The sequence below is a fragment of the Perca fluviatilis genome, chromosome 2 (assembly GCF_010015445.1).
Source record: "Perca fluviatilis chromosome 2, GENO_Pfluv_1.0, whole genome shotgun sequence".
Taxonomy (NCBI): domain Eukaryota; kingdom Metazoa; phylum Chordata; class Actinopteri; order Perciformes; family Percidae; genus Perca; species Perca fluviatilis.
The window spans coordinates 10,404,358-10,430,394 of NC_053113.1; the positions used below are offsets into that span (position 1 = coordinate 10,404,358).

The 26,037-nt window shown below is 39.2% G+C and overlaps 1 protein-coding gene across 1 annotated transcript; it reads left to right on the forward strand.

The window, feature by feature from the left end:
- The first annotated feature begins 831 nt into the window (after positions 1 to 831).
- On the forward strand, positions 832 to 20,413 carry LOC120548947 (polycystic kidney disease protein 1-like 3). Its single transcript, XM_039785453.1, has 7 exons — positions 832 to 958; positions 6,615 to 6,934; positions 7,234 to 7,328; positions 9,335 to 9,482; positions 12,758 to 12,937; positions 15,995 to 16,042; positions 17,704 to 20,413. Exons 2-7 carry the CDS (start codon positions 6,787 to 6,789, stop codon positions 18,567 to 18,569), a joined length of 1,485 nt encoding a protein of 494 aa, XP_039641387.1. The 5' UTR covers positions 832 to 958; positions 6,615 to 6,786; the 3' UTR covers positions 18,570 to 20,413.
- Positions 20,414 to 26,037: the final 5,624 nt, after the last annotated feature.

Here is a 26,037-nt window from a genome sequence, read left to right on the forward strand (position 1 = left end):
AGAGGAAGATCTCTGGCGACACCAAGCGGACAAACACGGAACCTGCTCTCTCTGCGCTCTCTCTCTCTCTCTCTCTCTCTCTCTCTCTCTCTCTCTTACTCTCTCCCTCTCGCTCCATTTTCTTTCTTCTCCACGTTGATATAAAATGGTGGAGACAAATAAATGACTAATGTTTTTTTTTTCTATTCTAATCTTCATCTGAATCTGAGATTATCATTTAAAAAAAAAAAAATGCAAATGCAACTCGTGTGTGCGTGGTTTTTTCTTTTCCATTAGAGCCAATTGCATAATTGTTTTGGTTCCTCTATTGTTTCTACTTTATTAGCTGCTATGGATGCGTTCCCAAAACAGTGAGGGGTTTGACCTACATTGGGGGTGTGGAGTAAAACTGGGACTTCAGATGCTCTGGTTTGAGTTTAAGGGTGTGGTTATAGCAGTAATATATTAGTACAATTATGACCTTTGACCTAAAAAGATCACACAGCAGGCTTAAGACTACTTAACACAACATGGCTATCAATGTATGTTGATGTGTGTTGTATTTAAATGCTAAAATATGAACGTTATGATAAAAAAAAAAATGCTAAAATACAAATGTGGTTGTGGACTAATTAATTAGGTCTAAACTGGGGGGGGGGAGGGGAGGGGTGTTTTGGGAGTTGTCAGCATCGCGAGAAGGTTTCACCCATCAGTTTTTTCTCTAAATACTGACAATATGAGCAAATTGCGCACTGTTTGGGAGTTGTTTTGCGTGTGATTTTATTTGAAAGTGGGAGTGATTAGTGCACGCTGTATGTGGGGCAGCTTGGGGGCGCGCAGCGGGCTGAAAATGTTGCGCGTTCAAGGGAGGGAAAAAAGAAATCGGAGTCTGCGCAGTAGGGTTTGTTCTCGACACTCCGAACTTTCGGGAGAACCGCGGAGGAAGGAGGAGAGGGAGAGAACAACGCCATTTTTTCTGGTAATTATTTTCTACATTTTCAGCTTTTTTTTCACCGCCAACCGCGACAAATATGAAATAACAGACCACGCGCGTGGTTAAGCGTAGGAAAGAAAGTAGTAGTTTAGAGGCTACAGTGCGAAATAAAGAGCGTAACATTAGCGCCGGAGAAAGCAGACATTTCGCCCTCTAGCTCGACCAACGGATAGTCGCGTGACGTTAACGTTAAAATACCTCGGCGCAGCGGAGCGGCGCACAAATACAACACGCTGCTTTATAAACGCGCGTTTTACATCCACGACAAACCCATGTATCGTTACCGAAATTCGCTTTAAATCCGGTTTTCGCCGTTGTAAACGTAACGGCCGTGAAGCTCGCAGAGATGGCGGAATGAATCGCAAGGCTGCTTCTTGTGTGAGCAGCAGCAGGGGGAGAGGCAGGCACAAGCTCAACAAAGACACAAGAAGAAAGCAGCTGATTGGCTCAAGCGGGGCCACGTGGTCAGAGCATAAAACGCTATGTTAATTGAAATAATTTTCTATCAATACGGTTGTTTTTTTTTTCTCTGTGTACTAATTTACTAAGACGCCAGGCTACACATTTCAGCATATCTAATACTAATAGCTAGACTTTTATTTATTTATATATATTTTTTTAAATTGAATTCCGTTGCTAAGCAACAGCCTGGAGCCTTGTTAACTTCCCGTCAGTTGATGTCATTTACATACACTGCAACGGGAAATCGACGTTTATGTTTGAAACTACCAAATACACGTACGTACATATCTCATCATATACTTATATACTATACTGGCGCGTTGTGGTACAATACTGACTTTGATACAGTAGCTGAAGACAAACAAATTAAAAAAATCACATTTTAACCTGCGTTTCTGATGCTTGTCAACGTTAAAAAGTTATAAATCAGCTGTTATAGTGATTTATTTATTTTTCTTGGGTGTATCTCTACACCATGGCATTTATTTTAATTTTAGCTTCTGACCAGAAGGAGGCAATGTAGGGACAGAAGCTGGAGAAAAACAGGATGTTGTTGATCTACGCCCCTAAAAAAAAAAAAAAATGAACTCCAGTTCAACTCTGAAGAAGCTTATATTGATCAAATATGTAATCTTACGTCTGGTTCTTTAATGTTTCCAAATATCACAAATTTGTTATGTTCTCTGTATGTTTCCAGCTGATGGTTAAAGTTTATTCACAATTAGGGATGTAAGGAAACACTCAACTCACATTCAATACATTCAGGATTTTAAGTTGACGATACGATTTTCTCAGGATTTTAATCAATATATTAAATTGTCTTTTTTTCACCTTTTTAAAAGACAAAAAAAAATCATTACTTGCTGTTTCTTTTGTATCTGTATTATAATTTAGTCATAACATTTTATTTATCAATTGAAGTTTTTAAAAGTGTTCTTGTCTTTTTATCTTTGTCACGATGGTTTACATGAAAGTTAAATTAATGAATGCATTGTTAAAGGCAACGTTAAGGCATGAGGAGCGTGATTGGCCGGGTTAGAGTCAGAATACGTGGGGTAGCCAATCAGAGGCAGCGGAGGGCGGGACATTCCTTCGTCGTCCTATAGCTTTTTTTTGCTGACTTCTGTAGTGCTTTTATGTCAACAAAAACGCTAGAAATATGACAAACGTTGTAGCGACTTCTTTGCAATCTCTATAAGCCGCCGAGAGGCTGAGTCAGGGTACAGTCCCCTGTATGACCTGATATGCGTTCAAAGATTTATTGTCCATTTTAAATTATATGCCACCTCTCTAGCCTCCGCCACGCAGGTGCACAAGTGTATAAATAGACCATGGACGTCCTACATTACATCATAGGTGAAAAACTATAAACCACAAACAGACATAATATACATGGCTCCTAGGGGTGGTACGGTTCATGAAAAAACATCCGAACCGCTCGGTTCGCTAGTCTCTGGTTCGGAGCGTGTGTGTGTGCCGCACGGTTCGTCAGTACACTGTTAATGTGCACTAACCACTTACTGCCGTAGTGCCCACTTTCGACACCTATGTTAAAAACGCTTGCTGGAAATGACGAGCAGAATGAGTTTGATGAACGCAACCCATGGCAGCTGATTGGACGATGGTGTCACATGGGTCTTGCTGCTCCCGAATTTCAAAACAGACTCTAATGGCGGCTCGTTCAGAATACGATCTCAGTATTTTACGAAAATAGTTCCCCGAAACGTGTTTCTGAAAACATTTTAAGCGAGAAATAGGCCGTGCAGTTGCTGAATATGTCTTCATTTCAGATCAGCAAAGGTCAGTTTAAAAGATTTTCGTCAGATTTTGAGAGACACCGAGCCGACCACTCCTCAAGTGGCGTGGTGTGCTGCTGCTGCTGCACGTCACGTGCAGAAATGTCAAGTGGGAGAGAGGCTGCCCAGAGCTGGAGGATGCGCCAGCGTCATATATAGTCTGGTGTGTGGGAACATTTTGGATTTCATGTTCACCTATGATGAAATAAAACAATATATAGAACTGCCACTGTGTGCATGTATTGTGCAACATGCATTCAATATGCTAATTTCAGCTATATATCATATGCTGAAGTATATTCTGGAGTGTTAAAGATAAAAAAAAAAAATAACAAGAACCAAAAACCATGATATGAACCGAACCGTACCACCCCTAATGGCTCCTATGAACGTCAATTAAAGCAGTAAAAGTCAAAGATATTTGAGTATGTCAATAAACTCTACATATCTGACCCATGTGATGGATGTGATCGACACTCAACTTCCCCTAAGGGCCACACTAGAAAATGACAATCACATCAGGGGCCAGACATACAGTTTATTGCTTTTATGTCATGGGAAAAGTCAAATATCTTTGACTGTATTATTGCATGTTTCATGTAGTCTTCTCACTTACAGTTTGGTCAACAAAAATTACGACGAAAATGCCAAAAACATTTGGAAAAAGCGTCAAATATGTCTGAAAAAAACGTTGTGAAAAGTGACAAAAAGTGGCCAAAATGTATTGTGAACCTAAATGTATATAGGGGCCAGATCAAAATTAGCAAGGGCCCGGATTTGGCCCGCGGGCCTTGAGTTTGACACATGTGCTGTAAATGATAAAAAGGTCTAGACCTACTCTATCTGTAAAGTGTCCTCAGGTAACTTCTCTTATGATTTGACATTTATAAAATGATTTCAGGGTTTTCCCGCCATTTATAAGGTTTGGGTGCAGCACCCGGACCGTTTTATTTTTTTATTTTTATTTTTTTTTAGGCAGCATATAATAGCCGGGACACACTTAGCCGATTATCGGCCGTTAGACAGTCTGGCGAGGTCAGTGACTCGAGTCTGTTCGGTGTGTCCCGTGCCGTCGTCCGTCTGGGGGGCCGTCGGCGTTCATTTTGGCCGACCTGGGCAGTCGGGACTCACCCGGAAATGGCGAGCTGAATGAGCGTGACTAGAGTTTCTCAAAATCTGATGAAAATCTTTCAAACTGACCTTTTGTTGAGCTGAAATGAAGACAGATTCAGCGACTGCACGGCCTATTTCTCTCTTAAAATGTTTTCAGAAACATGTTTCAGGTGAACTATTTTAGTACAATATGAGATCGTATTCTGAACGAGCCGCCATGACAGTCTGGCTTTGAATTTCCGGAGAAAACAAACCCACGTGACGCGTTCGTCCAATCAGCTGCCGGTTTTCATTTCCTGGTCAACAATACAGATTAGCGCCGCCTGCTGCTATGGAGACGTATTACGTCTCGTGTCGTCTCTTTGGTGTGCAGCTTTAGCCGAACTAAAGGACTTTTCACAGATGTAAGGGTTGTAGTCGGGCAAGTTTTGTCTTTAAGCTTTCTGAGTGTTATTTATTTATCATCTGCTCCAGCTTTTCCAACGTTTTAGACGCCGATATGGTGATAACAACGGTCGCAAAACTACCACAAAGAGACAACAAAGAGACGCCAGCTACCCACAGAGACCCAAAACAACCCCAAAGAAAACCAAAAGGACCAAAAAAAGATACACAACATAACTACAAAGAGACAAAAAACCCACAAAAAGACAAAAATGAATGGGGGGGAAATTGCATTTTTATTTTTATTTTTTTTTTTACATCACATTTTCTTGAGGGAATGACGCCTAAACCCCCCCGACCACCTATGCCATATGTGCACCTACGTCTTCCACAAAGCTAGTGATAACAGTGGTATTGATGCATCCACTCTGTGACACCGTTATACCAGCTGCAGGTAGGTCAAGGTGTGCCTAAACAAGTGCACCCGCTACCTGCTTTATCCAGAAGTTGTGCAATCTTGGCTATGAAACATCTATTTATTTATCTTGCTTAAGAAAAACATCGTCTGTCTCACAGTTTTTTGGATTCTGTTGTATACTGCCACCGAGTGTCCACACGGCAGAAACAACCAGTTTCTATCTCTTTAAATATATAATCTTACATGGAGCTGTAAATGCCACCTGTAATCCAAAAACCACCCAGTTAATTCACAACAGGGCCTGGTTAAAATAATCGATTCCCTAATTAAAATCCATCTTTGTTTGAGTGATCTGATATCGATTCATAATATACAGAAATCAATCTTATAATATCTGCCTTTTCACCATGGATGTGTAAGTAGAAAGTACTTTTAAACTTAGGGCTGGGCGATAGGGAGAAAATCAGATATCACGATATTCTTGACCAAATACCTCGAGATCTATATTGCGGCGATATTCTAGGGCTGACTATTGGTGCTTCTTGCGTGTACAATTTACAGCCTAACTTCTCTGAGAAATCTTTTATATCCAAGCACAGTTGTTACTGTAACTGAAATGTCTCCAACCTAACTGAATCGAATCGCTGGCGATACTCGGCCCTGTACGTTTCAGAAGCAGAGTTCTCATTTCTGTTTTACAAAGTTACTTAATTCATCGTTTGACGTAGGCTTCTGGTGGCGCTGTACTGCTGCGACCCAGACTCTTGTCTTGCGCGAATACAGCCGACGGGGTTGTTTTAATGGGAAGTGCCAATGAAAGGAGTAGTTAATGTGCTTATTATATGTATATGGAAGTATGTTTGTGTTGCATGAGCGTATGTGTTGAGAGATATTTGTATTTGTTGTCTTTTCTGTAATTGGTGTTGTCTTTGGTGTTGTCTTTTCTGTATTTGGTGTTGTCTTTTCTGTATTTGGTGTTGTCTTTGGTGTTGTCTTTTCTGTATTTGGTGTTGTCTTTTCTGTAATTGGTGTTGTCTTTGGTGTTGTCTTTTCTGTATTTGGTGTTGTCTTTGGTGTTGTCTTTTCTGTATTTGGTGTGGTCTTTGGTGTTGTCTTTTCTGTATTTGGTGTTGTCTTTTCTGTATTTGGTGTTGTCTGTGGTGTTGTCTTTTCTGTATTTGGTGTTGTCTTTGTAACGCTGCAGAATGGACAGAGTCCAAAACAAATTTCCCTTCGGGGACAATAAATTATATCTTTATCTTATGTTTTCGCTCTCTTTCTCTTCATCTCTCTGCCTCTGTTCTGTCTCTTTCCTCCCTGTCTCCTCTCTCTCTCTCTCTCTCTCTCTCTCTCTCTCTCTCTCTCTCTCTCTCTCTCTCTCTCTCTCTCTCTCTCTCTCTCTCTCTCTCTCTCTCTCTCTCTCTCTCTCTCTCTCTCTCTCTCTCTCTCTGTCTCTACTTTGTCGCAGGCCCTGTGCAGTCAGACAGGTGTCTTCAGTCCAGGCTGGCGGGTGGCTCGGGACCAGACAGTCCTGGTGTGGGGTGGGGTGGGCGCTGAGATCTGGACTCTTGTACCAAACTGAGTTGTAGCGGGCTGTGAGCGGCGGCGTCGGCGGAGAGGGAGAGGTCGAGGCTGGAGCCATGTCGTCGGCCTTGTGGCGCGAGGACGATGAAGAGTTTAAGTTGGGAGCGGTGAGAGCCGCGGGGGCGAGAGGCAAGCCGAGGTTCTCCATGACGGAGATCAAACTGCTGCTGGAGGCGGTGAAAAGGAACAGATACATCCTCCTCAGTGAGTACTTAGGAGGGTGTGGGGGTGTGTGTGTGTGTGTGTGTGGGGGTGTGTGTGTGTGGGGGTCGGGGTGTACGCTGTGTAACTGGTAACACAGCTCAAGTAGCTTGTTTTCAAGCTACGTCCACATTTGATTAGCATGAAAACACATCCCGGAGAACGGTCGACTCGGTACACACAGGTTATTAACCCCTAGGTTCATTTAGCGCCGGATTTGTCCTTTTTTTTTTAAGATATGTATATTAGGCAGATCATGTCTGACTCTGATGTCTCACGTGCTATAATCTCTCTCCCTGTAGAGAAGTTTAACCAAGGCGTGTCGGCTGAAGCCAAGAAACAAACCTGGACTGAAATCACCAATCAGATCAACGGTCTGGGAGAGAATCACAGAGAGGTTTGTTCATCCTTCGTCCTGTTAACGCTGATGAAGAATGTACAGGCAGTGTGTGATTTTTAGTTATGACTATTTAAATGTGGGGCATGCTGTCAGACATCATTTTTGCTGTAGTTATAGATGTAAGTGTCCTACGTTTACTGCATTAGTTAAGCATTAGCCTTCCTTCTCAGATTGTTTTATTTAAATCATTTCTGGAAGACTTTCATGGTAAGATTGTCCTTTTTTTAATTCGCAAGAGAAATTCAGAAAAATTACGTTTCAAAGCAATTTTGTCGCAGCAGAAATATGTTTTTCTGTTCTCTTTGGGTCCCTTAGGATGAATGATAAGCACTTCTAGTTGTGTTACTTCTTTGATTAATCCGTTAATTTGTCTATTAAAAGTTTGAAAAGAGTTTAAAATACTCGTCACATTTCTTAGAGCCCTAAGGTGAAGTCTTCCAATTTAGTTGATTGTGTGTGTATTTTTGCTTTAATAAATGACTAATGGCCTATCACACACACGAGCACACCCACCCACACAGACACACACAGACACACAGTAAAATTATCCTTTTAATTCACAAGAGAAATTAGAAAGATTACATTTTAAAAGCAATTTTGTTGCAGCAGAAATATATTTTTCTGTTTTATCTAGCGACTCCTTGGGGTTCCTAAAGAATGAAGGATTAGCACTTCTAGGTTTTGATTAATCGGTTTATTTTGTCTATAAAAAGTTTGAAGAAAATAATTTGAAACGCTCGTCACATTTCTCAGCGCCTAGGGTGACGTCTTCAAATAGTTTGTTTTGTTTGATGAACTGTCCAGAACCCAAAGATGTTCAATTTACTATAAACATTGACCCGGAGTGTATTTCAGCTTTTTAAAAATGACTATTTAATGTTACAAATTGCTGGCTGTTAATTGTTCTGTCGCGTCTAATCCACAAATAGTGTCATCGCTAGTTTGAAGCATCAAACTATAGCTGTAGCAGCAGGCTCCTAACTTGGAAAGATGTATCCAATCTAAAACATTGTGTCACTATAGAGTAGGGCTGCTCCCTCTTAGTCGATTAGTCGACTAATCGGTCGTTTTGGTCTTAGTCAACTTAGATTTCTTTAGTCCATTAGTCATGTTTGATGGTTTTTTTTCACGCTGAATGACTTATTTCCAAGAAACGTACGAGCTCATCTCTGGTAAACACAAGAATTAAAGTGGTGCTTTTAGCACGACTCTTTGCGGAGAAACTCAGATTTACAGATCTGTCGATTAAATCAACTAATTGATTAGTCGGTACAATTGAACGAGTGTTAGTCGACTAAGAATTTCTTCAATCGAGCACAGCGCTACTATAGGCAAGGCAACTCAAAGTGCTTTACACAAATCTTCAATCATTAAAGAACAAATAGCAAAATAGGGAGTAAAATAAGAATAAAAATAGTAATGAATGCATGCATGCAATGAAGATGCATAAATAAAAATATAGTTCAGTATAATAATTAATATGAGAATAAAAATCCAAAAATAAAATTTACAATTCCGTATTAAAATTGTATACGAAATAAAATACAAGAATAAAATTCACTGTTCGATAAAAGAATTAACGAAAAGCTTCATCAAAAAGAAAGGTCTTCAGCCTTGATTTAAAAGAGCTGAGAGTTGGGGCAGACCTGCAGTTTTCTGGTATTTTGTTCCAGATATGCGGAGCATAAAAACTAAACGCTGCTTCTCCCTGTTTAGTTTTGACTCTGGGGACCACGAGCAAACCTGTTCCAGACGACCTGAGAAGTCTGGGTGGTTCATAAAGCACTAACAGATCTGAGATATATTTTGGTCCTAAGCCATTTAGGGATTTATAAACCAGCATAAGTATTTTTTAAATCAATTCTTTGAGGCACAGGAAGCCAATGTAAAGTCTTTAGAACTGGAGTGATATGATCCACTTTTTTTGTCCTAGTGAGAACTCTTGCTGCAGCTATAGATGACTTTCTTGCTGCTACTATAGATGACTTTCATTTTCAAAACAGGTGCGTCAGATCATGAAGAAATGGGCCGACCTGAAATGTGATGGCAGGCGAGCGCTCCGGGGCCCCAACGGCAGCAACGTGAGGAAGAAGAGCATGGGCCCCGTGGAGAGGATGGTCCACAAGATCCTAATGATGAGTCCCAGAGGAGGTGAGGAGAAGCAAGCGTGTGTGCCCGGGAAATGTGGGTTTATCAGGGAATTCATGGCAGGGCCTTTTGTTGTGAGAGCCTCAGTGCTCAAGAGAATGGTACAGGGGTTCATACGATTTGAAAAAAACTGGAAAAGTTATGGAATTTGAAAAATGCAAATCCCAGGCCTGGAAAGGTTTTGGAAACATCATGGGATTTTTTTTAACACCGCATAATAATATGCGATTAATGGGGTAAACTTTAACACAGATTTTTATTCTTATTGTATAATGTCGACTGAGATTTTCAGGAATACACAGTCATGGAAAAGTCTCAAACCTTTATTTAACCAGGAAAAAACTCCTTGAGATTACAAATCTCTTTTACAAGAGGGTCCTGGCAAGTCATGGAAAAGTATTGGTAAAAATGCGTATGAACCCTGGATTTACTCCGATTCTCCACTGGGAGCGTCCGTGCTGCGTTCTGGCTGCGCCGCCGTTTTGTTCCGTCCTCCGCCGCGCGCCTTACCACACCGGGCGCGTCTCAGAAGCGGAGCGGCTTGCTGCCCGACTCTGCAGATTATATTGACTCTACAAGTACTTAAAGGACAAATCAGGTGCAAAATTAACCTATTTTAATTATTAAAAAGATAGTTTATAAAGACCGTACCGTTCACGTATACAGGCGGGCGCCATCTTTGGAAAACAGTCATGACCAGTCGAACGACGAACGCCGCGCTTGAGCTGTGTTACTGGTTACACGTCGTTCGACTGGTCGTGAATACGTGAACGGTACTGTCTTTATTAACTATATTTTTAATAAACTGTCTGTACACTTACAAAGCTCTCAATGCTTCGGTTTACATGCAGGGACCCTCATTATGCTACCGTGGAAGTGTGGTGCTATTTTGAGCCTCGTTAGTGGTATAGAAAATGGCAATATCTTGTTACTTTACCCTCTGACCCAACGTCTAGCGTTATAAGCTAATTAGCGGTTTGCGCTAAAACTGGTCACATTTGATTAGCATGAAAACCCATCACAGAGAACGCTCGACTCGGTACACGTGTGTTATTAACCCCTAGGTTCATTTTGCGCCGGATTTGTCCTTTAACAGAACAATCGCCTGTCTATTAAGCTAATATCTACCTTCCACTCCATGCACTCCTGCTGTTAAACTCCACGCTAGGGCTGTGCAGTTAATCGAAATGTAATCGTGATTATGATTTCGGCTCCCAAAGATCACAAAAACAGAATAATAGAGAAAAACTATTATTTAGCTCATTACATTTTGCAAGTAAACTCTTATTTTCTCGTGTTCTGAATGAAAAAATAGTTTAAATAGGACAAGTATTTAGGCAAATTTCACAGATGTATGTTTTTTTTACTGTTTTTTAAATTCAAGAATTGCAACATCTTTCCACAAGTATACGAGTAATCGTGTTAAATTATCGTGATTTCAATATTGACTGAAATAATCGTGATTATATTTTTTTCCATAATCGAGCAGCCCTACTCCATGCTTCGCTTTTCTGGTGTTGTTAAATGATATTTGGGGGTTTTGGTAAATTGACTGGATGCTCTCGCTGTTTCCCTACCTGCCTGGCTGGCTGGCTGGCTGGCTGGCTGGCTGTTTGAATGCCGGCGCGGCTCGCGTGAAAATAGACCTGCCGTGTATCTGTAGCGGAGCGGAGAGCCGCTTCACGCACGTTTCTGGGACGCGCCGTGGCGCAGCTGGTGGAATATCAAACATTGCCTTGAGTGGCCGCGATTGCTCGCAGGGGGCACGCCACGTGCCCGGTGGAAATTAGGGGTTTGAGTAATACGATGATGATAGCTTTATTGTTAGACTCAAGGTCCATTAAAATAAACAAAACCTGCAACACAATTAAAAGGACAGACTCACATTAAAGAAGACAGCTATAATAGGTTTCCCACATAGGTGACTGGAATCGCACAGCACTGATCCTAGGATCAGACAGCTGGGAAATGACGGAGTTACAGTGTTTTTCCTGCAAAGAGGAATTTTTGGCGCTGCCACAAAGAGGTTTTAGCCAGCGCCAAGGAAAAATCCTCATCACCAAAATGATAAGATTTGAGAATTAAAAATACAAATTCAAATCCTCTCTTAATGTGTTTTAAAGCTCCCATATTATGGCTCATTTTCAGGTTCATAATTGTATTTTAAGGTTGTACCAGAATAGGTTTACATGGTTTAATTTTCAAAAAACACCATATTTTTGTTGTACTGCACAGCTCTCTCTCACTGCTGCAGCTCCTCTTTTCACCCTGTGTTCAGGTCTCTGTTTTAGCTACAGAGTGAGACCTCTTTTCTTCTTCTTCTTCTTCTTCTGTACTATCTTTGATTGCACTCGCACATGCTCAGTAGCTCAGATCGTAGATCATGTCAGCTAGCTAACTCTAGAGACGGTAAAAGAAAGCCTGTTTCTCCAACTTCAGTCAGTTCCAAGGCAGGATCAGCTGGGAGACTTCTTCTAAACCAGGGAGCACATGGAAGTAGTTCTTTTGTAGATTATGGTGAACTTGTGTGTGTTTCAGCAGTGCTTTGCTATTGAGAACGACGTAGCATGCTAGCGTTAGCGTTAGCATGCTAACGCTACGAGCTAACAGTTGAGGTTAGCCAGCTCATTTCGGATTGTGATGTCACAAGCCATGCCGATTTTGACCAGCTCACCCGGAGACTGAAGGCAGGGCACATTCAGAAACCGTATCTCACTCAAAACAGCGTGGATGGTTATTTTCAAAGTTTGTATGCGTGTGGAAGAAAAAGTGATTTAATTTTCATAATATGGGCACTTTAAAAACTAAGTTACCAAACATGAATGGTTGTTTGATGAATTGCGGAATAAAAGCTTGAATGTGAGCGCTAGTCTTAGTTTTATCTCCAGAGTCCCACTGATTTTCCATTATATGGCCGTGATGTTGGCATTAAATTTAACCCTAGGTGGTATTAAAAAGGTCTTAGATTTAACTTGGGATTTTTGGGTGTAAACAAGCAGAAGTATTTAAACTCAGTCAGGCTTTTATCAGCTGTATATACCCATCCTGCAGATCATACCTTGACCTAGATGAAACAGTCGTGGTGTTAAAAGATCCTAAAAAAAAAAAAACAACATTGTATTTCACCGCTGGAAAGATGAATATGTATTTAAATTGGGTCATTTATGTAGTAGATCGGTGGAGTATCCCTTTAAAGGACATTGTGATATTTGACCGTCTCTGCTCTCCCATCCAAGTGTTCCTTCTTAATGAGCTGGTTTCCGTTGGTTGGTCCTCAGGTGGCGAAAGTGATTTTGACCTCGACGAAGAGGACGATTTTTCAAAGGTTTACAGCAAAGGCCCGCCCCCCAATGCCCCCCCGTTCTCCTACCTCAGCTTGACGGACAGCTCCCAGTCTATACCCGGAGGAGCCTCCTACGACTTCTCTCCTCTCTCCTCCCCGGAGAAAGATCTCGCCGGTAAGTGGAGCTGAACACTAAAGAAATGCAACCAGTCTGCACCAATGTCACTACGTTTACCTATATACCCTAGGGTGTGATTTCCACTTTTCAAAATCCAGTTTGTGCAATTATGTGATATGAAAAGCCTATAAGAGATTTAAATTGTATTTGGTAAGATACTTGGTAAGTCAAACTATATATTTGGATACGTTTTAAACGGGGAACACACAGGGTCTTAAACGTTCTTAAATTTTATATTTTAAAAAGTAGGCCTTAAAAGTATTGAATTTTTGTCAACAAAGGTCTTTTTTTAGTGTCCTTTTCGTAGGATAAAAATAAATGTCGTAACGTCTTCCTTAAATATATTTTGTGCGTAAATTTACTTTATTTGGTATTTTTTGTTTCGTAGCATAAGACAGTCCTTCCAGAAAAAAATGCGGAGTTTTTTTGTGATTGTTGAGGGCAATAATCATACCTGTCAAGTATCCCGTTTTGGCCGGGAAAGTCCTGTATTTTACCCTTCTTTCCCGCCGTCCTCCCGTATTAGTATTTTCCCGTAAATCTCCCGTATTTTAACCTGCGTTATTAAAAAATAATACCCCGGGTCCGAGCGGGCTTAAAAAAACAAAACATTCCCAATCTGAGCTCTTTCACTAGCCTCGCGATAACTGCCACCTGCAGTAGCCTACTACAGGTACTGTAGGTGGCAGTTGTCGCGAGTTTAGTGTGTGAGGTCAGATGATGAGTGACGGATGATGGACGCTTCGACAGAGACGGTGCGCTGCCAAAACTTATGAAGGCTTTACTATGCATTCCCCATAGCAATGCAAGTTCAGAAAGGGTGTTTAGCATGGTACGAAAGATTGTTACAGAGAATAGGATGACGTTAGACAACAGAACTGTTTGCGCTCTACTCTCATGTAAACCACTCTGGCCCAGCCCACAAATACACTCCTTCCAAAACAATCTTAAAGAATGCAAAGTCTGCAACAAATTTATACAATAACTCACTAAAAGAGTAAAGAAAAGTTATGTGAAATGAAAAGAAAAACTGTAAAAGAAAAGCAATATGAAATGAAAAGAATGTGTGGAATGAAAATAAAATGTAAAGACAAGCAATGTTATAAATTGTAAATGTTTTCAGCATTCTGCATCAAGTGGTGATTTTAGCTTTCTTGTACACCTGTCTTAAAATGTAAGGGATACTGGAGCTTGGTTGGGGTGGTGGGACTGCTCGCGGTGGGCACCGGAAAAATGTCCCTTATTTTCAAATCCAAAACTTGACAGGTATGAATAATCCTTGATTATGCCGCACGTTTTCTTAAAAAATGCAATGGAATATGCTATATATATATATGATATTTATGCAATTTTATGCGATGAAATTGCGGGAACTTTCAAAAACTGGTGTTTGATGAAAAAGAGAAAAAAAGTGATTTCCCCCCCAACACCTTGCTTTTTTTTTTTTTTTTAACTTTATTTCAAAAAATAGTTTACAGATATTTAGTCATCGCAAAACGTAAACAAATAAGATACAAAAATATATACAAATAATATAATGTGAAAGTAAAAATAAAAGTAATATAATGTGAAAGTAAAATAAAAGTAATAGTCTAAACAGAGGGAAATAAAAGATACAAAAAAAACAGATTCAAAAATCGTTAATAATATAGACAGCAGAAACAAACAGAGATCGGAGTAGACAGCTTATTGCTAAGATATATTATGGGACTTTTTTGCAACAAAAATTTTTATAATGTAGAGCCCAATAGTTTCTGCGAACCGCTGTAACTACTTAACCCTTGTGTTGTCCTTCGGGTCCCAGTGACCCGAAGGACAACACAAGGATTATGTACTTCCGTTTACTTTGTTGAGAATTGCTCTCTAAAACCGGTTTCTTTTAAAGTAAGTAAGTAAAGTTTATTTCTAGAACACATTTAAACACAGTTTAAGCTGACCAAAATGCTGTACAAACAAGAACTATGGTGCTGTATTAACCCTTGTTTAGAGAGCAATTCTTCGGGTCAAACCCTCGTATTGTCTTCCCGTCGACCATGCACCTGTTCTCCGGTTTGGTTTGCCTGTTTATAAAGCATAAAGTAGCCTAGAAATCACATGTGTCAAACTCGAGGCCTGCGGGCCAAATCCGGCCCCTCTCAGATTATGATCCGGCCCGCATATCAATTTCGGTTCACAATACATTTTGGCCCACCTGGTTTTTGTCACTTTTTCTGACGTTTTTGTCACTTTTTCCAATATTTCTTTTCACTTTTTTCCGACGTATTTGGGCACTTCTTTTCTATGATGGCTGAGGAACTTTTTCCTGACTTCTTTTACCCTTTTAACCCTTCTTTAGGACTTTATGTCAACCAAACTGTAAGTGAGAAGACTATATGACACATGCAATAATACAGTCACATATATTTTACTTTTTCGATTTAAATAAAAGCCCATCAATAAACTAAACATGTCTGGCCCTCGATGTGATTCTTATTTTCCAGTGTGGCCCTTAGTGGAGTTGAGTTTGACACCCATGCCATAAATGATCACCCAATTCTGTGTTACATCTTTTTGGCCAACTTCATAACCTATTACCACTAGTTTTACACTTCGTTATGAAATTGATGGTGAATAAATCTCATTTGCATGAAATTACGGCTGATTATTGAGTAAAATAAGCAATAATTATGAATTATCTTGACTAATAGTTAAGGTCAGAGAAACATACGTTTATGGATGATGATCCCAGCTTTTCTCCCAGGTAGACGATAGAAGTAGTGATCGTCAATTAGGGGATGGAACCATCCATGTTATTTTTAGGACATTTTTGGTTGAAAAGGAAGCCATGTTTCTGACGTAGAAAAACGGGTCAAATTTGACCCGAGGAAAACAGGAGGGTTAAAAAATGCCTTGAAAATACATTCAAATTTGGTGGAAACTTAGGCCTGGCTGGCAATAAACCGGCGGGAAACCCTGGAAGTGACTGAGAAAGCGTGTCCAAACTTTTGACTGGTACTGTCAGCCTTCGAGTCATTTTGTTGATTGACTAACTGCAGCTTGACCATGTTTTTGCAGGCGATCCTTTCTACTCGTCCCCTGACTTTGACCTGGCTGACGATGGAGGTGAGACGGACTGTTCTATTCAGCTTCTGGCTTTAAAGTGATGGTTCGGAGTAATTCACCCTAGGGTCCTTTACACCATGACCTCGAGCCAAACACCCCCCCAGAAGCTTTTTTCCATGCCATCACCACCCAATCGTCATTCTGTTTTAGTCATGACAAGTTATGGTTAGAGTTCATATGTCATTCATACCTAGTTGCTTTTCGGTGAAAATCGCCGTTTTGAATGGGAAAATGAGTTTTTATTTTGGAGGGTGTGGGGGGGCGGTCCAAGACCCGGTGCTAATACGGCACCGGTACCTTAATGACCGTTATCTACCGGACAGAATAGCAACGCGGATTTCGGTGCATTATTTAGGTGCCACTTAAATGCCTGCGCTTCTCTCTGATGCTCCGAAAACAGACGTTGGAGGGAACTGAAAGATCACCGCACGGGACGCTAGTTAACAAACACCTGACCGCAGGTAACGTTAGCCTACCGTAAGCTAGTTAACACTACACTCGACAGCAGGTAACGTTAGCCTACCGTTAGCTAGTTAACACTACACTCGACAGCATGTAACGTTAGCCTACCGTAAGCTAGTTAACACTACACTCGACAGCAGGTAACGTTAGCCTACCGTTAGCTAGTTAACACTACACTCGACAGCAGGTAACGTTAGCCTACCGTTAGCTAGTTAACACTACACTCGACAGCAGGTAACGTTAGCCTACCGTTAGCTAGTTAACACTACACTCGACAGCATGTAACGTTAGCCTACCGTTAGCTCGTTAACACTACACTCGACAGCAGGTAACATTAGCCTACCGTTAGCTAGTTAACACTACACTCGACAGCAGGTAACGTTAGCCTACCGTTAGCTAGTTAACACTACACTCGACAGCAGGTAACGTTAGCCTACCGTTAGCTAGTTAACACTACACTTGACAGCAGGTAACGTTAGCCTACCGTTAGCTAGTTAACACTACACTTGACAGCAGGTAACGTTAGCCTACCGTTAGCTAGTTAACACTACACTCGACAGCAGGTAACGTTAGCCTACCGTTAGCTAGTTAACACTACACTTGACAGCAGGTAACGTTAGCCTACCGTTAGCTAGTTAACACTACACTTGACAGCAGGTAACGTTAGCCTACCGTTAGCTAGTTAACACTACACTCGACAGCAGGTAACGTTAGCCTACCGTTAGCTAGCAGCTGGAGAAAACACAGTTAAAATGCTGACAGCTAAACGGTGTAAAAGTGTGTCTGTATTTCACTGGTGAGGATTCTAACACCAGACTGTAGCTGCTGTTGTCTGAAAAACAACACAGACTCAGCCTCGCCTCATCAGCCTCGTGCTGCATTCAAAGTAATTGTGAAATACCCATTTTCCATCCATTGGTTGTTTTTGTCGTTAACAGGAATTTACTGGTGAAATAAGTTATTGTTATTACATTTTTAATAAATCATTTAATTTTATATATATATATATATATATATATAATTCTTTCAGTTCACGCACCGTTTTAAATGTATCGTTTTAGCACCGGGAAAATGTTGTTACCTTATGTACACTCTTGTGTAGATACCTTCACGTTGTTACCAAAAAAACATGTGTTGATGGAGTTGTTGCGCGAGTGTAAGAATTGTCTGACGTGTTTGCCACCCCTGCGATCTTCTAGACCACACCATGGACTTTGAAGAGAACGACGACTCCTTGTTCTCCTCCTACCCTTCGTCTCTCCCCCGGCCCGCGTCCCCGTCTCTGGACCCGCTGCCCGACAACGCCCTGCTGAGGATGAAGCCGGTCCACACCTACTCCCGAAACAGCCAGAACCACACCACCCCCCAGAACCACAACACCTCCCCGAGACCTGCACCTGCTGGACCCTCGGCCCCCCCTTTCCCTCCAGACGCAGCCTCTTCCTCCTCCTCTTCCTCGGCCGCTCCGCCCCCACCGGAGCCCTCCTCAACCTCCACCATGACTTTCTCTTCCCTCCTTGCTCCTTCCTCCTCATTCACTCCCCCGCTTCCTCCTGCCTCCATCTCTGCATCTCCTTCCTCTTCTTCACCCTCTAAATCTGTCCCTCCCCTTCCTGCCGCAGTATCTTCCTCCTCCGTTGCTTCCAACGCAGCCTCTTCCAACTCCCATCAGCCGTCCCCCTCCTCCTCTTCCTCAGTCCTCCCACCCAATCCTCCTCCTCCCTCCGCCGCCGCCGCAGGCCCGGGCGCCGCGTCGGACCCTCTCCCGGGCGGAGCGTCCCAGCGCCGGGCCCGCGAGCAGGTGGCCCAGATGGCCAATCAGAGCCTGCAGCAGCAGCGCGCCAGCCGCATGCTGCTGACCTCGGTGTCCCAGTCTCTGGAGGTGCTGGCCCAGTCGGTCCAGCTGCTGGTGGAGAGCCAGCAGGAGTTCGTGCAGGAGTCTCTGCTGCTGCAGAGGGAGACCGTGGACGTCCTGAGGGATTTCTCCAACACGGCGCTCACCATGCTGAGGGACAAAACCAACGGGGGCCAGCTGCCGCATCCTCATCCCGCCGCGCACTTCTGAGGAAATGGTATCGCGAACCAAAACCAAGTGCAGGTAAATTGGCGGGTAAATGTTGGCAGCATTACAGGCGATCAGCCGGCACGTGGAGGGGATTTCAAACCTCCTTCCCTCTCGTTGGTCTAATCGTGAAAAGAGACGGCTGACTATTTGATGGCTGCTGGACAGAAAAGTTTCTTCCTGAAAATGGGACAAAGTTTTTGCCCAAAGGCACAAACACACGAGTTTTAAGCCATTATTTCAACGTTTTTTTGGTTTTTTTTTGAGACGTGCCTGCATCTTTCTTCTATTTCTTCTTCTTACATATTCACTGTTTGTTTGTTGCAGGCTCGTGTTTTTTTTCCACACTGTAAACAATTTTTACTGTAATGTGTCAGTAGAGTATGAAAGTACTAACTAGGGCTGCTGAACTATTATTTTCATAGTCGATTAATCTGTTTTATTATTTTCTCGATTAATCGATTAGTTGTTTGATAAAATGAAATGTCAGAAAATGGTAACAAATGTTGATATCTGTCTCCCAAAACTCAAAGATATTCAGGTTCCTGTCACAGAGGAGCGAAGAAAACTAGAAAATATTCACATCTAACAAGCTCACCTTTTTCTTTTTTTCCTAAAAAAGGACTCAAACCAGGTTCAAGGGGACTGTTTTTCTGCTTAAGTTGGAGACGTGGTAACATTCTGAGTGTTTTCTTAATTTGTCTAAAACCTGCGGAAGATTCCGCGGAAAACTCTGCGACCGCACATCCAGTGCGGCCCTGCTCATCGCCAACCACGTCCGGTCCACATCCTCACACCGGATGCTGCGGTGGTACATGTCAGTGATGCAACAGCCACTTTTGAGAACAAATATTATAATAAAAACACTTTTTTTTTTTTTCTTTTTAATTGATATGTTTTGTGGAATTTACTGCGGTTAATGAAAATAACTTGCTTCTGTAATTTCCAAAGGGTTCATTTGAGTGGTTTTTCAGAATAAAGGACTAATTGGTTCTTGTTTTATCCGTTAGATCTAATAATCCTCTCATATTGCCCACCATTTAAAGCAGTATTCTTGTTCTAGATGAAAACACTGAAGGTGTGAATTGCAAAGTGGCCGAAATTGTGCTGTTAACAAGACTTTTGAATGAGAATAAAACCGTCTACTATGCAGTGGATGGAGGAAAATATTAGTGAAATTGTTAATGGAAATATTAACGTGACAGCAAGCCAATGTTGCAGCTGGCGCGCACTGAGAGTTCATACCAAGCTCTGCATGTGTTAGACTGTGAGCCGCTGTGGCCTGTGGCAAAGCGAGCTGATTTTTTATAACGTAGATATAATATAGAATAAGCTTGAGCTAACCCCCTGCAGAAAATTGTCTGCCTCCGTAATCCTTCACCTCAGCCTGGCAAGCGTCACATTTCTGTTTTTGATTTATGAACGTTTCTGGAAAGACTTATTAAATCTCCAGGTCTGTTTTTGAATTTGATACAAATAGCAGTTTATGGGAGATTCCGCTGTTATTTACAACCACCTATGCATTTTGTGGTGTCAAACCCCCCAATAAACAACCCAAATATTCAGTGGAGAAGCTAAGACGGCCGCGTGAGCCTGGAAACATGTTAGTATTTCAGATGTTCTGCTTTTTGAAACTCTTTGTCCTCTGACCCTCTTCTTTGTCCCGCTCGTAGCATAGTAGTCTAAATCTGCAGACTGTCCCTAGTTGAACATGTTTCCTCACTTGCAGTTGGCTTTGTGTCTGACTGACTGACCAAATGACTTGTAACTGTCTGCTGTAACACCAGGCTATGTGATGTTTCCTTACAACCAAATCCTGAGAATAAAGATTTTATTATTAAAATGAATCTGTTTGGGAAGTTTTTATTTTAATTTATTTTTTTATGAAATAAAAAATCAATAGTGTGGTATCAGAACAGCGTGAATACGGTTCTGATACTAAAAAGTCGTAAAAAAGTCAGTATGTCGAAAAAAGTCATAGTATAGTACGTCGAAAAAAGTCGTAAAAAAATCATAGTATAGTATGTCGAAAAAGGTCATAGTATGGTATGTTGAAAAAAGTCGTAAAATGTCAGTATAGTACGTCAAAAAGTTGTAAAAAAGTAATAGTGTAGTACGTCGAAAAAAGTTGTCAAAAAGTCATGGTGTAGTACGTCGAAAAAAGTCGTAAAAAAGGTCCTAGTATAGCATGTCAAAGTCATAGTATAGTACGTCAAAAAATCATAGTATAGTACGTCGAAAAAAGTCGTAAAAAAAGTCATAGTATAGTATGTCGAAAACAGTCATAGTATAGTACGTCGAAAAAAGTCGTAAAAAAAGTCATAGTATGTTAAAAAAGGTCATAGTATAGTATGTCGAAAAAGTCATAGTATAGTATGTCGAAAAAAGTCATAGTATAGTACGTCAAAAAGTCATAGTATAGTATGTCGGAAAAAGTCATAGTATAGTACGTCAAAAAGTCATAGTATAGTATGTCGGAAAAAGTCAGTATAGTATGTCGAAAAAAGTCGTAAAAAAAGTCATAGTATGTTAAAAAAAGGTCATAGTATAGTATGTCAAAAAAGTCATAGTATAGTATGTCGAAAAAAGTCATAGTATAGTACGTCGAAAAAAGTCGTAAAAAAAGTCATAGTATGTCGAAAAAAGTCATAGTATGTCAAAAAGTCGTAAAAAAGTCATAGTATAGTACGTTGAAGAAAGTCCTAGTATGTCAAAAAGTTGTAAAAAAAATCATAGTATAGTACGTTGAAGAAAGTCGTAAAAAAAGTCATAGTTATAGAACATCAAAGAACGTTGAAAAAAGTATTAAAAAGTCATAGTATAGCATGTCCAAAAAGTCATAAAAATGTTCTGAATTTACTGTAGTTGTTTGTACCAACGCTGGTAGCAAGCAGGTCTTGAACCCAGCGCAGTACCTTATGTACCTAGAACAGACCTACCACGCCACCAACACAATGACAATTAGAACTTGGCGTATTTGACTTAGACTTTGGCACATTACTGAGGACCACAAATGTAAAACTCTGAAGAAAGAGCTGGGGTTAGATTTTTTATTAATAAATATACTGTGACTTTTTTGACATACTATATTCATACTTTTATGACCTTTTTCACTTACTATGCTATGACATTTTAATAATTTTTTCGACATACTATACTCTAACTTTTTAAGTATATATTTGACTTCTTTATTTTGAATATTAGACTTTAAAAGTCATTGCCCTTTAAAAGGTTTAAACACACAATCTTCAGACAGATCACCAGGTATTTATCACACTGAGCTATACGTGAAGTCTGTAAGGCTTTGGATTGATGTTGTATTTATTCTTCAATATAACTGAGGACAGAAAATGATAGTCATAGTATAGTATGTCGAAAAAAGTCATAGTATAGTATGTCGAAAAAAGTCATAAAAACGTCAAGTTTGGTATGACAAAAAAGTCAAAAAAGTCATAGTATAGTATGTCGATAAAAAGTGATAAAAAAAGTCATAGTATAGTATGTCAAAAAAAAGTGATAAATAAGTCATAGTATAGTATGTCGATAAAAAGTGATAAAAAAGTCATAGTATAGTATGTCGATAAAAAGTGATAAAAAAGTCATAGTATAGTATGTCGATAAAAAGTGATAAAAAAGTCATAGTATAGTATGTCGAAAAAAGTCATAGTATAGTATGTCGATAAAAAGTGATAAAAAAGTCATAGTATAGTATGTCGATAAAAAGTGATAAAAAAGTCATAGTATAGTATGTCGAAAAAAGTCATAAAAACGTCAGTTTGGTATGTCAAAAAAGTCATAGTATAGTATGTCGATAAAAAGTGATAAAAAAGTCATAGTATAGTATGTCAAAAAAAAGTGATAGTCATAGTATAGTATGTCAAAAAAAGTGATAAAAAAGTCATAGTATATGTCGATAAAAAGTGATAAAAAATCATAGTATAGTATATCGATAAAAAGTGACAAAAAAGTCAGTATAGTATGTCGAAAAAAATGATAAAAAAGTCATAGTATAGTATGTCGATAAAAAGTGATAAAAAGTCATAGTATAGTATGTCGAAAAAAAGTATTAAAAAGTCATAGTATAGCGAAAAAAATTATTAAAAACTAATAGAGCGAAAAAAGTTGTAAAAAAGTCATAGTATTGTATATTGAAAAAAGTAAATAAAAAGTCATTTATTTATTTATTTATTTATTTGAAAGAAAAGGGGGACAATACATATTAATGAACATTTTCACAAATGTAAATATGCCAGATTATAGCCTTAGGCTAATTTCCATCTGCAGACCCCCTGGCAGGTTGGTGTTACACACAAATTAATGAATACATACAAAGACACTATATGCAGACTATATACAAAGGGACAATGACAAGAACAGTGATCACATCATCCTAAAACAAACAACAACAACAACAACAAGAGTGGACAACAAGGGACATATAGAAAACAAGAAAGCATCGACTATAGTGAACAGCCCACAAACTGTCCTGATATTACACTGATCCATATAAGACCATTCTATGTTGCATTGACCCACATTACACCGACCCATGTTATACTGACATTTATTGCACTACCCATATTACACTAATAATTGCGTCCCTTTTTATAACACTAACTCTGTGTTAAGTCTGATATATAATGATTAACTAAACATGATCACAAGTCTGTATGTCCCTCAACCACACTTTTAAATGACTCCTAAAGATAGAAAGACTTGTGCTTTCCCTCACTGACAGTGGAATGCTATTCCAGAAACGCACTCCCTGATATGACAGGACGTTCTGTGAAAAGGCGGTCCGCCTAAATGCCAATTCACAATCACCTCTCATAGTGGCCCTAGTCACTCGAGACCCAACAACACTGCTAGACTTTTGTTTTATAAAATCGCTCAATGGTGGAGGCGCCAGACCATGTATAACCTTATAGATTAGGCAGGCTGATTTAAATAATTTGAAATTAACAAAATTTAAAAACTTATATTTATCTAAAATTTGACAATGGTGATATGACGAAGTATATCACCATTCAAGTATATAGCATGTTGAATTTGTAAACCTTAAAAGTCATTGCTCTATAAAGGGTTTGAACCCACAATTTTCAGACAGATCACCAGGTATTTATCACACTGAACTATATGTGAAGCTTGAAAGTCTTTGGATTGATGTTGTATTTAATCTTCAATATAACTGAGGACAGAAAATGATAGTCATAGTATAGTATGTCGAAAAAAGTCACAGTATAACGTGTTGAAAAAAGTCATAAAAACGTCAGTTTGGTATGTCAAAAAAGTCAAAAGAGTCATAGTATAGTATGTCGAAAAAAAGTGATAAAAAAGTCATAGTATAGTATGTCGATAAAAAGTGATAAAAAAGTGATAGTATAGTATGTCGAAAAAAAGTGAAAGAAAAGTCATAGTCTGAAAAAAACATAAAAAGTCATAGTATAGTATGTTGAAAAGAGTTATAAAATAGAGTATGGTATGACGAAGGTAGAGTGGTCGACTTATGAACGCAAGGTTGGCAGATAAATTCCAGGCTCCTCCAGAGTCAATGAGCAGGAGCAGTCCCTGAGCAGAAACCTGACTCCTAAGTTGCCAGGATGCTGTGTGCATAGCCGTTCACTGGCAATAAAGAATAAAGTGTCATTTAAAAAAAAAGTCTTATGTTGTATGTATCTTAAAAAAGTAAAAAAAAGTGATAGTATGTTGTTAAAAGTCATAGTATAGTATGTCGAAATAGGTCATCAAAAGTCATAGTATAGTATGTTGAAAAAAGTGATAAAAAAGTCAAAGTATAGTATGTCGAAAAAAGTCAGTTTGGTATGTCAAAAAAGTCATAGTATAACGTGTCGATAAAAAGTGATAAAAAAAGTCATAGTATAGCACGTCGAAAAAAGTCACGAAAAAGTCAGTATGGTATGTCAAAAAAGTCAAACAAGTCATAGTATAGTATGTCGAAAAAAGTCATAAAAAAGTCAGTATGGTATGTCAAAAAAGTCAAACAAGTCATAGTATAGTATGTCGAAAAAAGTCATAAAAAAGTCAGTATGGTATGTCAAAAAAGTCATAGTATAGTATGTTGAAAAAAGCATAAAAAAGTCATAGCATACTATGTCGAAAAAAGTCATGAAAAAGTCATAATATAGTATGTCAAAAAAAGTTAAAAAAGTCATAGTATGTTGAAAAAAATATAAAAAGTCATGATATAGTATTTTGAAAAAAGTCATAGTACAGTAGGTCAAAAAAGTCATAGTATAGTATGTCAAAAAAAGTCATTAAAAAATCATATTTTAGTATGTCGCAAAAAGTAAAACCCTACATTTTGGGTTTTAGACACAGGGTTTGAACCCACAACCTTCAGACAGATCACCAGGTATGTATCACACTGAGCTATTTGAGAAGATGAACTCTAATGGTCTGACGTTATATTTATTGTCCCACATTACGGAGGACCACAAAAACAGATAGAGGTGGGGTTAGACTACTGTGACTTTTTTGACATATACTCATACTTTTATGACGTTTTCGACTTACTATACTGTGCCATTTTAATAACTTTTTTGAAATACTGTACTCTAACTTTTTAAGTATATATTTGACTTTTTTTATTTTGAATATGAAACCTTAAAATTCATTGCCCTTTAAAGGATTTGAAAACACAACCTTCAATCATCAAGAAGAGCACCAGGTATTTATCACACTGAGCTATACATGAACCTTGGAAGTTTTTGGATTGATGTTTTATTTATTCTTCGATATAACTCAGGACAGAAAATGATAGTCATAGAATAGTATTTTGAAAAAAGTGATAAAAAAGTAATAGTATAGTATGTCGAAAAAAGTCGTGGTATAGCGTGTCGAAAAAAGTGATAAAAAAGTCAGTTTTCTGTGTCGAAAAAAGGCTAAATGTCACAGTATAGCATGTCAAAAAAAAGTGATAAAAAAGTCACAGTATAATACGTCGAAAAAAAGTCATAGTATAGCATGTCGAAAGAAGTCATAAAGTCATAGTAGTATGCTGAAAAGAATCATAAAAAGTCATAGTATAGTATGTTTAAAAAAGTCATAGTATAGCATGTCGAAAGAAGTCATAAAAAGTCATAGTAGTATGCTGAAAAGAATCATAAAAAGTCATAGTATAGTATGTTTAAAAAAGTCATAGTATAGTATTTCGAAATAGTCACAAAAAAGTCATAGTATTGTATGCTGAAAAAGTCATGAAAAAGTCATAGTACAGTATTTCGAAAGTCATAAAAAAGTCATAATATAGTATTTCGAAAAAGTCATAAAAGAATCATAGTATAGTATGTCAAAAAAGTCATAGTATAGTATATTGAAAAAGTTATATTATAGTATGTCGAAAAAAGTCATAAAAAGTCATTGTATAGTATATTGAAAAAAAGTCATAGTACAGTATTAATATAATACGTTTATTTGATATTGCACCTTTTACAGACAAAGTCACAAAGTG